At 40.3% G+C, this 13,578-nt stretch overlaps 1 protein-coding gene across 3 annotated transcripts in view; it reads right to left on the bottom strand.

Annotated features, from left to right (window-relative positions):
- LOC124180007 (tyrosine-protein kinase Drl-like) overlaps positions 1-13,578 on the bottom strand; it is a 68,381-nt gene that overhangs the window by 46,570 nt on the left and 8,233 nt on the right. For 2 of the 3 annotated variants that reach the window (XM_046564969.1, XM_046564970.1), the window contains exon 2: positions 8,084-8,211. The exons of the other annotated variant lie outside the window; for it this stretch is intronic. In XM_046564969.1, coding sequence (XP_046420925.1) covers positions 8,084-8,211 — 128 coding nt within the window. The remainder of the gene's footprint in view (positions 1-8,083; positions 8,212-13,578) is intronic. 3 annotated transcript variants of the gene reach the window in all.

Here is a 13,578-nt window from a genome sequence, read left to right as displayed (position 1 = left end):
ATCACAAACAAACGACAGACATTTAGAAAATTACACTCACAGAACAAATTGCACACAATTCAAACCCCTGCAATCGACCTCGACAAAACAGCCAACGCGTCGAACACAGTCGGATTTTTATTGCGGGACGATTGATCGCTGCTGCAGAGTCTGATCGCTCGTTACATCGCATTTTTGAGTAGACGAACCCCTAACAAGTTCGCGACAGCGTCATCGCCAGAGGCGACGGTATTACTGGAGTAATTGTCGCGAAGGGCGGCCGCCCTCGTCGATCCGAAATACCCTGTAGCCACTCGTTTCGGGGGAGCTGGGGGGCCTGCGAGTCTTTCGGGGAAGTCTCTAACTTCCGTATAACAAGTGGATGATTCACAAATCATTCCCAATTCCGCTAGCTCCGTTTACGAGTGTAAAAGTTTCACCCGGCAAATCCTGGTGGGGTAGGGAAAAGCGGGTCTCGCAGTGGAAATTCCCCGGGGCGGCCAATCGAATCGAAGAGATGTGCCCGAGATACGCGGGGATAAAACTCTCGGTACATGTCGGGGACGCGTAATATGAGTCAGCGGTGCGGCTGATAATTCCACCGCCGACGAATCGTCGCAGCACCGATTTTAGATTATGTACCAAAACGCGACGAGCCGGAGGAACGGAGCCGAGATAACGGGATGGAAAACTCTCTCGAGGGGGCGAAACAGCCGCTGCTGCAATTGCAATCCTCTGCACCGATAGACATCGGATTGGCAGCCCTGATTACCGCTTTCGAATTGCTATCGAGATCTTGTCTTCGGCACTGCCGACCTTTTGCTGCTTCATTCGAAACCCTTCAGTTCTCTAATTCAAGCTCGCTGAAACTCCTCGGAAATCGATTCCCAAAAGTTCAGTTGGTTGCGTGCTTGGAACAAAATTTCGCTCGTAGGAAAACTATGTCGTCCTTTTTGCAACAAAAGACAGTGCCGAAGTCAGGGGTACACCGTCAAAAAATCCTGAGTCACCTGAAGTTACTCGAGGTTGCGTAAAATCGCTTGAAGTCACCTAAAATCACGTACAGTCACTTGGGGTAGGTAATGAAAATTTTTCAAGTCTTCAAGTCGTGAAGTCAGGTATATATTTCTAACTTTAGAAGTGGTGATCCTCTTGGGTTTTAACTACGTAGAATTATAAAGGTGACATATGTAATGAATTTATCCTGTATAGTGATCTATTAACTATAAAATAGGCAAGGGTGATTAATTCGTTGTCCTACCGCCCAGGCTACTGATCTTGACGAATGAAAGATAATGCTGTTGGGCGCCAGACGCATAATAGCATCGACATTTAGCAAGTCAAAAATAAAAAAAAGAAATTCAAAGCAAAGATAAATTAGACTCTGGATGGTAATTCAGCAATGGCTATAAAAGAAAAGACGACCAAAAAAAGGTGTTTTCGAAGAAAAACGTTATTTTTGTAGAGCGATCGAAGACACGAGCTGCGTTGCTGACACAGCTGAACGTAAAGTATGCCGATTCGATCAACGATCCTGACGATCTCGGTCAATTTTTGACGCGATGCGGTCACGTGATCTCTTCTTCATCACTTTGCGCTATCGCAATTGGCCAGCCGGTCACGTGGGTTGATCGAAGTAGTCCTCTCATCACTCAAGATGGTGGTGGTCCGTCAAGTTAACGTGCCCCGCTGCGAAGGGCTTATCATCACGCTCCAGTCCTTCGACAAGTCTTGCACGGTAAGGTAAGACAAACACTAATTGCTTTACAATCGTCGGAATAGTAGGTGGGATGGCTTGAGGTCGATAAGGTTCGACAGCGGGAGGCTTTGATGTCTTTTTAGCAGAACCCTGTACGCCGTTGACGAAGCATCCGAACGAAAGTAGCGGCATTACGATGATTTGGTTTCGGGCCGGGAAAATATCACGTTACAACACACGTGTATTCATCAGAGTCGTGAAGCATGTAGCCAAGATAAAGAAATCTGATAGGCACTTCGCTATTTGCAACTATGCGTAATTTTAACGCGATCGCGTGTCGTTGACCAATTTTTTTTTTTTTTTTTTTGGTTTGGCTTTGATTTTTGCCACGACCATAACTTTGGAAATTTTTGTTTTCTTGTACGGGATCGAATCTAGAAAAATTTGGAATTTAGAGGAAAGAGTTTGTAGCCAGTGGAACTCCGAGCGGATAATCACTCTCTCGTTTAATGAAAATTGGGCGACGCCCACTTTTTTCGTATTATATATCTTAAAGACAGAAAATGGTGAACAACTCAGTAGGGAGATATTACGAGAAAAAGCTGTCCAAGATTTTCACCTTAAAATGAATTTTCATGAATATCTTTGCCAGAAAGTTTAATCAAAAGGTTATGAGCTGTTACGCGGCGCGGTGTGAAATACCGAAAATGAGGTTTTTTAATTGCCAATTGTGGGTGAATGAAATGAACAATTAAAATTTTTCAGCTGGTTATGACGATATATTTGATTAAATTCCGACTAACGTGACATAACAAATTCATAATAAAAATTTACTTTACGGTGAATACTAATTTCAATCCAAGACACGGCAATATTTCGTAAATACGATTGATAAATGTAAAAGCTTGATTAAAAAATGACACCGCATCTTTTCGAGTAATAATTGTTCGCTCTTTTGGCAGTCTGAGAAAGAAATTGCCTTACAGTTTTTAAATCACCCCAAAACAATCGAATTTTATAATTTTTATAAAATAAACCACAACTTTACATGATCAGAGTTTGAAAAGTAAAGTCCGTATAAAACTTACAATCACTAATCCAAAGCACGTCGTGAAGTATTCTTATCAAAATATCACTATCAAAATAACAAACGAAAACACTTATCACGAGTTTGTCCAAGTGTTTCGAAAACGTCTTTATTCGAACTTTATTCAAGCTGTACCTGTCAAGTGGATGCGTCTTCGGTTCAACACTCCAAGTATAATTTCCTACTTAAGTTTTGACAGAAACACGTCTTTGAATAAACCATTCCAAATAACTTTATACAGTCTTTTCACTCTTTTCTGTTGAAAAAATTTTCAATTTTAGCCTGATAAATGCTGCAGAAGAATTGTTACCTCAATTGATACTTCCCCACGCGATTTTTTCTATGGTTCAAATGTTTTAAAGATTACACGTGGCGACACGATCAGTCGTAAAAAAAGATCACCCGTTTTTTCCACACGCTACGCAAATTACGAGATCTTACTTTTAGGGATGACCGTAAAGCCTTACGTTTCATCCCTCGCTTAAACATCTTCTATTATTCAAGTGTGTGTATGTGTGAGTATGCGCGTGTACGCAGAAAATGTTAAAGCGCAATCGTTTGGTCATTCCTGTTGCGAAAAAGCTAAGCTTTTTTCCATATCCAACAAGTTTGTCTAGTGATTTTCAAAGGAGCCAGTATGAAATGCATAAGTAGTACGATTACGACTTTGACAAATTGAGATAATTACGGCTGGAAGTAATTCAGGTCGCTATCCTTCTTTAGAAAACCGACTTTACACTGTACAAGAACGAGACCATTCAAACAAAGTTTTTCAACGCGGTAATTTTTTTCTTCGAGAAGTCGAATCCTCTTCGCCAACAGCAAATCTCAACCCGATTGTTCGGCTGCCTTTTCGCCTGGTAAATACTTTCCGTTATTCAACCTCGAGCAATACAAGCAAGCTTATTGTTAGTGGCGAGAAAGGAAGAAGGAGAAAAAAAAATACAATCTGCGGTACAAGTAACGGTAACGCAGAGCATGTCAATTTCCTTGTCGTTTAACTTCTGATTGAGGGCGAGGAGGAAGGACTCGCTGCATTTGCGTTGGGGTGCACGACGTTTCCTTGGCGACCATCGAAGGCACAAACCAAACCGCCGGCAGACCGTGCCCAACACGACTGTTTGTATTTCATATTGATAGAGTATTGATATCCTCCGATCGCCCCCCCATGCCGGTGAAGTATTTTGTCCGAACAGTGCCGTTACATCAGCCGTGTTTGCTCTGCTTCGCATTGTTACTTCTGCGGGGACCCACGAATTACTAATGGAGCTAGCTAGTCGAGGGCTATTTTTTCCATGCAATTTGTCACCATGTATATACATTACTTTTTCACGTATCTCTAAGTGTTTACGGCAAAAAAGAAACTAAGCCCCTGTGAAAGCTTGATCATTAGTCATTCGAATCGGTAAAAGCTCTCACTTACTCGATGTTTGTGAAAATTGAGGGACATCGTCTTTCAACGTTTCTTTACAACGTTGAAAGGAAGTGGAAAGTATCAATAAATTCTTGGTACATTGCATTGAGCAAGAATTCAGTTTTTCATAATTAGTGTGAAACTTTGGGGATTTTGTCATCCTTACAATAACGGTTGAATAATTATAGCTGCGATTACAGGAACATAGGGCAGAAGTCACTATTAACTGTGATTTTAGTTGTAAATACCAAATTTTCTGCAAAACGCAACATTGATCAGTTTGTTTCTTTCAGTACGTTTTTATCAGTGAACAAAATATCTGAGGATCAATTTACAATTTATGTTAGTGCACCAACATCAAATTATCGTATCAGCCTAGTGCCTTCAAGTGACGAGATTCAAAAAGAATAGTAACAGGTACTAAATTTTTCTAAATATGCAAGGGAAAAAGCTTTTTTTTCATTGCGGTAGAAAGCAAAAATATGGTTAAGCAATTTGAAAAGCATAGGAAAGGGTTGAAAGGTATTAGGAACTTTGGAAAGTCACACTGTAACATGTTTTCAAACTCTACCCAAACGTTACTTCAAGCTTGTTGATTTCTATAAACACGTGAGTTGGATGTTTGAAAAGTGTTTAGAAAGCCTTTCGTTCAAACCAATTTTCAACATGTGCCCTGGTGAAAATTGTTACTACTACGAATTTTTAGGGAAATTAGGACATTTCGTATTATTTCCTACGAAATTATAAACATGCATAGTTGTTTGTTGAAGAATTGTTAATTTTCTTTGAAAATTGCAGTGGCTTGTAGATTTTTTACTGAACGAATATTAATTTTCATGTAAATCAACAAGTTTTTATGAGAATGTACGCATATTTACAATTTTGTATATTTGATTTTCGCAATTGTACGAAATGCGCCAATTTCCCTGAAAATTCGCGGCAAATCGTAGAAATCATTTTCACCTGGGTAATCTTTGAAAAATATTTCGCAATTTCGTTCCTCCTTTTCGTTCGACTCGTCCGTTTCCCTCTGCATGTTAATTATCAAATGAACCATCACGGCGAGTGCTTAAAGCCTGGAAGTTTTCCAACGCGTTTTGCCTTTTGACGTTCGCACAGCCGACCCTTATTTCCGAGAAACAGATATAAGATCACACGGTAGGGTTGCCTCGGAATTACTCAGGCGCGAAGTACTTCAAACGGTAAAATTTTCTCATTTTATCCACGATGTCGCGTCGCCTTTACTTTCGCCTTCCTCGTCGTCACCGTTTCCGTCAGCGTTGCGCGGAATTAAATTCGAGGAGGAAAAGTTTCCGCAGTCACTTATCCCTGCACATCTCGGGAACTCGTGCTCTCTTCGACAAGTAAGTTCCCGATTCCTTGCAAACAATTCCAATTTCACCGCGTCAAACTTATTCTGTTTTTGGATTGTCCAATTATGGCGCGAATCGATCCCCGTGAGGAGTGAGAAAACATTATTCCGTTGGGATCGTTCCACTTCCGACTAAGTGCAGCGTAACGATCCGAAAGTGCATTCACTTACCCCAAAGGCTTGCATGCTATCGTCTTGGGAATACGTGGATAGAGAGGCATTAATATCTAGCAGCCGTGGTGAGTTGGGAAAATCGTATGATTATTCCCAGTATATCGAAAGTACATTTGCAAATGACAAATTCTTTGATGGGGAACCGTTGCCAACATTTTTATAAAAACACGAATCTAAACATACGTATTATTTTCTCAAGCGATTTTTTTTTTTTTTTTTCTTATTAATCAGGATAACTGTTTCTTACCCTGAGACTCAAATTTGTGTTTTTTCGGTACGTACGGTGCTTTTGCATACACCGTCTGAAATATCTCAGAGAGTTAAGGGGGTGCATATTATATAAGAGTAGATGGTTAAAAAATTGATGGAAGGGTATTCGTATCTCGAGAACCAATAATTCGTTTCGATTACGGTTTGTTTTATTCAAAAGTATGATGATTGAGCTGCATTTGCATATTACTTTAATTAGAATAAATTATTGGGAAGCATTGATGTTGACAATAACGTTCACAATTTCGCTCGGCGACATATTTTCTCATGATCACGGGTATCTCAAAAACGGCTCAACCGAGTTACTCAAAATTTGGAAGCAATATTCTGAGACAGTTTACCCTCGTTTTCGCGATCGAAATTTTTTTCTAAAGAATGGTGACTGTTAAGTTGTAATTTAATATTTACAAAATGACAACTTTCAATTTAACCGACAAAAAAATATGATAGTTTAATAAAAGTAAAATCCTGATAACTAGCGTCAAGTATCCAAGAGTACTGTCTCTAAATTTGAAAGAAATCCGTCAAGACGTTGTCGAAATATCGTAGGTACCGCAAAAATATATCACCTTCGAAAAAGATCGACGTTATTCTCATTAAAAATCGATTGATTGTTAAGCTAGATGTACAAAATTTTTACTAATTAAACCAGCATATAATTGAGCAATCTTTTATCGAGATATGAATTGCAAAAATTTGTCGCACGTATCCTCTTGACTTACAATTAGAAAAATATAACTAAATGGCATATATACTGAACATTTTACAATCGGCGCAAAAAAATTTCACATTTACCCAAATTATTTTCAACAGCGTGTCGCCGTAGCCATTAGGCGGAACTGTTATCGTAACTGCGATGGCCGCGAATCTACATTTTCGCAAGTTGTAACGCGCGCTCGGAAAGGGTTACGATTATGCGTCTGGCGATGATATTAAAGCTCGGAAAGTCGATTAGGCGCAAACGGTGCCATGCAGTTGGGCTGCAGGCAGCTGAGGGCGTAGAATTGCGCTCTGATATCAACCTGAGTAGGAATTCCACTGAAAAATAACACCGAGTTTCGTTTTACGATGAAATCAATATACGCGCTTTTTTACATTATGCATAGGAATTCATTTTTCTTGTTTTGACACGACGGCAGCATTGAGAATTCACTGCACAGCATGCCTTGTAGACGCCTCGCCACAAACGCAAACACCGCGAAGAGGGATCGTCTCAGAGCTTTGATCTTTGTTGGCTCCCCTCGCCGGAGATGCTAAGAAGATAGTGAAGTATATTCTTACACAGAGAAGATAAAAAACGAAAAAGAAAATTGCAAACTTGCTGGAGGCGAATTGATTTAGGGAATGAATCACCAGCCTTATGCTACTTCACAGCGATTCTATGCTTATGACGGTGTACAAAAGAGGCAGCACAACGAAGTTGACCGCAATATTCATACTCCTATACTTTTACAAACTTTCTTTATTTGCTGAGAAAATTCAACAGAATTAAGTACAAGCCGCCAATAGCAGAATTAAAGAGTGGTCGACAAGCATTCCAAAGACTTCGCATGTTTAACTTGGATATATGCGGGTTCGATGTCGAAGTAATCAGATTTTTTTTACATATATTTACAATAGTCCTCAATCCAAAATCTACAAAAAGAACAGGAATCTTTTCTTCTTATGTATGCAAATATTATCATACAAAATGACATTTCAAGACCAACACGAGAAGAAGATTCCAATTGTCTTTACATTGTCCGGAGAAGATTAAATTTTTTATTTCAATAATTTTTACACCGGTATAATTATGAGGTGTTTTTTTTTATGCAACTATTTACTCAGATTTCCGCAAAATCAAATATTAATACGCAATAAAAAAAAATGTAAATGTAAATTTCCAATATTGTTTTTGCAACTGGGATGAAGACCATCATTATGAGTGAAAAAAAAAAAATTAAAAAAAAAATAGAAGCGATTTCAAAATCACAGGCTGTTCATTTATCATAGAATACTTCACACTGCATTTTCACAGTATATTTTTCTCATTTCTCGCAGCCATGCAAGATGGATAAAAATGACCTTAATTTTTGAATTCTCACTCACAGGGTGTCCAACGAGGCTCTGCCAAGAAAACTCCAGGTCAGCCATATTGGCCGGGACTGGGACGACAAAGTTCATAGCATAAGTGTTGACCACCCCTTCTCGGACGTAGAACAGCTCCGCAGTGAGCCCTGAAACAGAAGAGTAATCCTCGATTCAATCTACACCCAGCTTTGGCTCGTCGTTCTCAAAGTTTCCACGAATGACGAAGTGAATTACATGCCATCGATAACGCAACGCGCCTTCGACTTCCAGATTGGGGTAATGTTTTTTCAAAATCTTTATTGTTTTACTGGAAGCAAGTCATAGACATTACTTTTTTTTCTAATTAAACATCTTCCCGAATGATAAAATTTTTATCTGGAATCTGAGCCTCGTTCCCATTCAAATAACGTATAAGAAAAGTATACCTACTTATTCCATTCAAAATAATCGTGCAGTACGGTTAGACAGTCGAACTGGGCTTATTTCAATATGAATAAGGATGTGTTGAAAAGGATGAATACGGAAAAAACTAATGTTCAGAACTTGTTCTAGGGGAAAAAATATTCCCCTGGTTTGAAACAGTTTAATACACGACACGACTGTTACAAATTGATTGTAGCGTGTCATCAATAATATTGTGTTATAGGAGAATAGAATTGCGTTCGCAAAGTTATATCTGTTTACGAGATCGTCGAAGTATGTTAGCGTTTTGTTTTTTGAAAACTTTAATACACGAGATGCAATTATCTTCGGCAGAACTGCTATCTTTCCGTGGATCGACCTAACCTCGATTTTACGCTGGATAACGTAAACTGTTCGGATTGGATATTGTAATTATTCCCAGGGGAACTCTATTCGTACGAACATCATGTCACGGCACTTCCAACATGCGGTTAAAATTTTCTAAACTACGCGACATCTTTTTCCAGCACGGTTTAGTGATCATATCCCGATATTGCCAGCAGTCATTAACGTTTCACATTTTATAATCACATTATAGAATAAGTTTTGTCATCTTTTCAGCTGTAGATATTTCGTTCGCTTTTGTTATCTTGTAAATAACAGTCTCAAATTACTAGGGTATCTCACTCTTGCTCATGAAAAAAAAACCATAAGCTTTCGTCGTATTTGAAGAGACAAATTTAGACAAAACTATGTCTGAGAGAGTAATTCGTGAAGAAGCATGATGATTCATTTTCCATTTTTGAATATTTCGACTGAAATTGAAATGGTTTCTCAATCATTATTTCGTAGTCAACGCTGTAAAGACAGTCAAAAATAATGCCGCTTTGAAGAGTGTTAAAAGTCTGGAAATCCTATTCGGTAGTTCACCAGAAAACAAGCCTTCTGAGATTGATCAAATTTTCGCAATAACTTTTAGCCGTCAATATTAATCAACAGAATATAGTTCTTGTATTTCGGCATCGTCTCGACGAAAGGGGATAAGCCTCCTTAAACCGCACTTGCCAGTAACTCGAACCACCAACTCGCAGTCTAAGTGTAGTTTGACTGAGCCGTGAGGCCTGGTCCAGTAACTAATCGTGAGTAGAAAACCGTGTCTGGCCGTATGAAGGGGTATCACTACTTGGCAAAGCGGCGTGCAGTGTTTGAGACGGCGACGTCATCGTCGCCGTGATATTACACGTCGGGTAAATTTCCGCAAAGCCATTTCGCTGTCGCGACGTCGCGCCGCCCTCCAAAAGCTCTTTTGCCACCGTTTATCTTGCGTGCCTCGATGTACGAGTGACGGCTGAAAGAGTGGGTAAATTTGGGTAATTTAACAACACAAAACTCGACAATCAATTACAGAATGCAGTAGTGATTTGTTTTAATCGAAGAATTGCAGGTTGAGCTTCGTTTGCATATGTTTTTACTGCGATCAAATGGTTGGACAATTTTATCCTGTTACCCAAGATTCCTGTTTTTTCTACAAAGCGGCGATGGTTCGAAGTTGAAATTCGATTTTTCGTTCAAGCCTTGCGAGTTACTTAAATATAATCAGGCGACAAAACACTGATATATAGCAAACACTGTAAATTATGCGACCGAGTGAAATGGCTGTCGTTATCCTCAATAATAATGCTTGCTATTACGATCCGAATAAGGAAAAATGTGTTAAGGAATCTCGATTTAGATAGTCTTGAATAACACAGCCCCAAACGGATTGAATAATCTGTGATCGCAACGTAAAATCTCAAAAATCACCAACTTACTTTTTTACCCACCTATACTCGCATATTATACTCCTTTACTTTAAGCGTATTCCTAGACACGACTCGAGGACTAAGCACCGGTGAAATCCAGGCAAGTTAACGCTGGCTGAAACATGCTAATGAGATAAAATTAGCATCAGGCTTCGTTAATGCCGAGGAGATGAGATCGGCGTTTGATTCAATATGTCCCCCGGTCGAACGGATCACTCGCAAGGCAAGCAGAACCCGCACCATCGCCCTCCAGATCCACCGGGACGCACAGCTCGCCGGGTCGGGACCCAGGAGCCAAGGTAAATACATTAAGGATACAACATCCTGCAGGGGCACGTCCCGTCGTCTCCTGACGCGCCCGAGCGGAGCAGCTGCGACTCTGTCCAGGGTTGCGGAGACCCGGCGTGTTGGCTACCAAAAGGCGGATATCATCAGACGGATGTACACATCTGGGATTGTCACACAAGGGTGGGTATTGCGTCGGGGATGCTGGCCGAAGCAAGCTTTTTGGAATACATTCTAATCGTCGCGTCGTCGAGTCACATCGAGTGTTCTTGAGAGTCTGCACGCGAGAATCGTGGTGTTCACGACGACTGCACTAGCCGTAAAAGTTTTCTACAAAAAATGGTGTAATTCCTCAATAAGATGCACCTCATCATACGCGGAATCTTCGCGCCAAGTACATCAAGGTGCCGAGTGTTCTTTATTCATTTACAAAAATGCACTAAGGTGACCTTCTACAAGTGTAACCTGTTCAAATATAAACTGTGTTTATATATCCATTATTACGTCTGCTTGATGGAGAAATTTTTAATTGACCAATGCAATTCACGTCATTTGATAATGGAGTTGTAGCAAAATTTTTGCACTTGAAGTACTCTTGGGGGGATTAGGCAATTCGAACTGTGAGGTAAGAAATTGAAATGGAGACTTAGTGTAGACTGACGTCGGTATGTATGCAGTGAAACGGTTTATGCGAGCGATGAAATGTGGTGGCGGATTTTATTTCTCAAGGTGACGCTGCTTCTCACCATAAATTTGACCCTTGAGCGATCCATTTTAATCCAACTCTTATAAATTAGACGATTTAAGCCTTAAAAAGCTCAACACTTAACTACCTTCACAGAGAAATCGCTGAATTTTTCCCCATTTTACCGGACCAATAAACCTACGAGCGCGTTTCACATTTCTAAAAACTACTTCAGTACCAGGCATTTTCATCGTTCTGGGTTTAGATTTCAAGAGGCTAATCGTACCTTTGTCTCACACGCGTGTTGGACGGTGTCGGGTTCAAAGCTACAAAGCATCTTCCACATTTTGCCCTCGATTTACTCGAGAAAAATACCCGACCTCTAGTCGCCGAATCTAATAAAATTGTTCAGCAGCAAATTGGGTTCGGTTAGAACGACGCTCGATGCTCTTTGTTTTCCCGACTCAATAATCCCGAGGCAGGGGGAATTCGGACAATGGCCGAATTGCCTGCAGAGTTTGTCGACATTTTAAGAATTGAGTGACTGGGGACAAAGTGAAGAGTTCCGAATTTACAGTCGTGCTTTCAGCGGCTGACGGCTTCTCGTTTCGTTTTTAGCTGATGAAAAACTGTTTGCTCATGTTAGTGACTCATACTTAACTTCCGAAGTTTATGCTAAATTGTCACTGGTTCAACTTTCGGAGTCGGTGTCTGAGGTATTCGACATTCGGTTATGTCAAAAATGACGATTCCAAATTGAAACTCAACTCTCAATCAAAAAAGGAACCAGGTTATTGTTCTTCTGGATAGTCTGTTGTAGATTTTCAGGACAGCGACGATGCCAAGCAGACAATTACACGAGCGTACGTACGATAAGCCATCTAGTCGAAGGGGTCGTCGTGGAGTGGCGAGTAGAAATTGCGGGGTAAAACCAATGGATGAAAACTTGTAACAATTACGAGGAGGAGGTCGAGAGACGAGGCAGGCGGGAAAGTTGAATGGGGTCTCTCAAGTGGTTTGGAAATGTTTGCTTCTAATTAAAATTACAGTGACATTATACAACCCGTTCATACGAGCCGAAGTTGCGCCGTCAAGTGGAGTTTTATTTTTTGTAATACATATTCAATTATATTCGTCCATGTTTTTAATTAATAACAACACGGTACGTACAAGAACAGAGACAGTCACACGCAGTGCCAATTGCGAGACAAGAGCACGTGGAAGGCGGTCGATTTTAACTGCGTTACGAAAACTTTGCGCTCCCTTTCCTTTTTCGCGATACCATAATGCACGCGACGCATAGACGTTTGGGCATTCACGACGTCGACAAAAAGTAAATTGAAGTAGAGTGTATTTTACTGGAACAGCCGGGAAACTAACCCCCCATTAAAAATTCTTTTCCGTATTTCGTTTGAATGGCGCGCGCGCGCGCGAAAGCTCAACTTTGAAGCACGAAGCGGAAATGAGGTGATGGCGCTAGCCGCGTGCTCTAATCGCTCGCCTTGCTAATTATTCCCAGCGCTACATTCAAATGACAAACATACGCATTGCGGTACGTATACCTTTCACATCGCGCTGTAATTATTCACCTTGTTAGCGGAGCTTATCTCTCGTACAATTTATTAGTTGGTGAATTTCGCACGCGCGTACGCGGTGAACTCTCTTTATAAACCCTGTCTTTTCACTATCATTTTTTCCCTACCACCTACCCCCGTTCTTTTGTAACGTCACACCGCGGCTCAACGCTGTATTGAACTATTGTTTACCGTTAGAATCTACCGGATGAATACCTACGTCTGCCGCCTTCTATTACTTTGTTTATACGCGCTTCGGCCATTGTTGGTTTTTCACGTTCTTCGTCTATTCTCTTCTTCTTTACAGTCTCGACCCGTGGAAAAATTCGTCGACAAAGTGTGTAAATCTTATTTTACACCTTTTTTTTAGCGCATGAAGTAATAAAATCGTTCCCTTTGAAAAATGATAATCTTTGCTATTTCGGTTATGCGATAATTCAGAAATGTTTGGGAAAAAACATCCAAAAAACATGAAAATCCACCATTTTTAGGGAATCGACAACATTTATTGAATACGCAATAGAGCAGCAAGCATCGGTGTAACTACGTTTGTTTTTGGAGCAATTTTTTCCTCTTTTAACCCGTACTTACAAAGAATGCAGGTATATTTTTTTATCCATTTTTTCATTAGCTCAATTTCGGATCCCGCACTTTGTTCGCGTTGTTGACTTTGCGACATGTCTTGTGTTGTTTCAGATAATTCCAATTGTAACCTCAATGTCCATTCCCGCTGCTTTTGCTTATCGGCGGAATCGAACCAGTTGA

Source organism: Neodiprion fabricii, chromosome 4, assembly GCF_021155785.1.
Source record: "Neodiprion fabricii isolate iyNeoFabr1 chromosome 4, iyNeoFabr1.1, whole genome shotgun sequence".
Classification (NCBI taxonomy): domain Eukaryota; kingdom Metazoa; phylum Arthropoda; class Insecta; order Hymenoptera; family Diprionidae; genus Neodiprion; species Neodiprion fabricii.
Note: the sequence above shows the minus strand (reverse complement) of the source record. Positions and strands in the feature narration are given on the sequence as shown.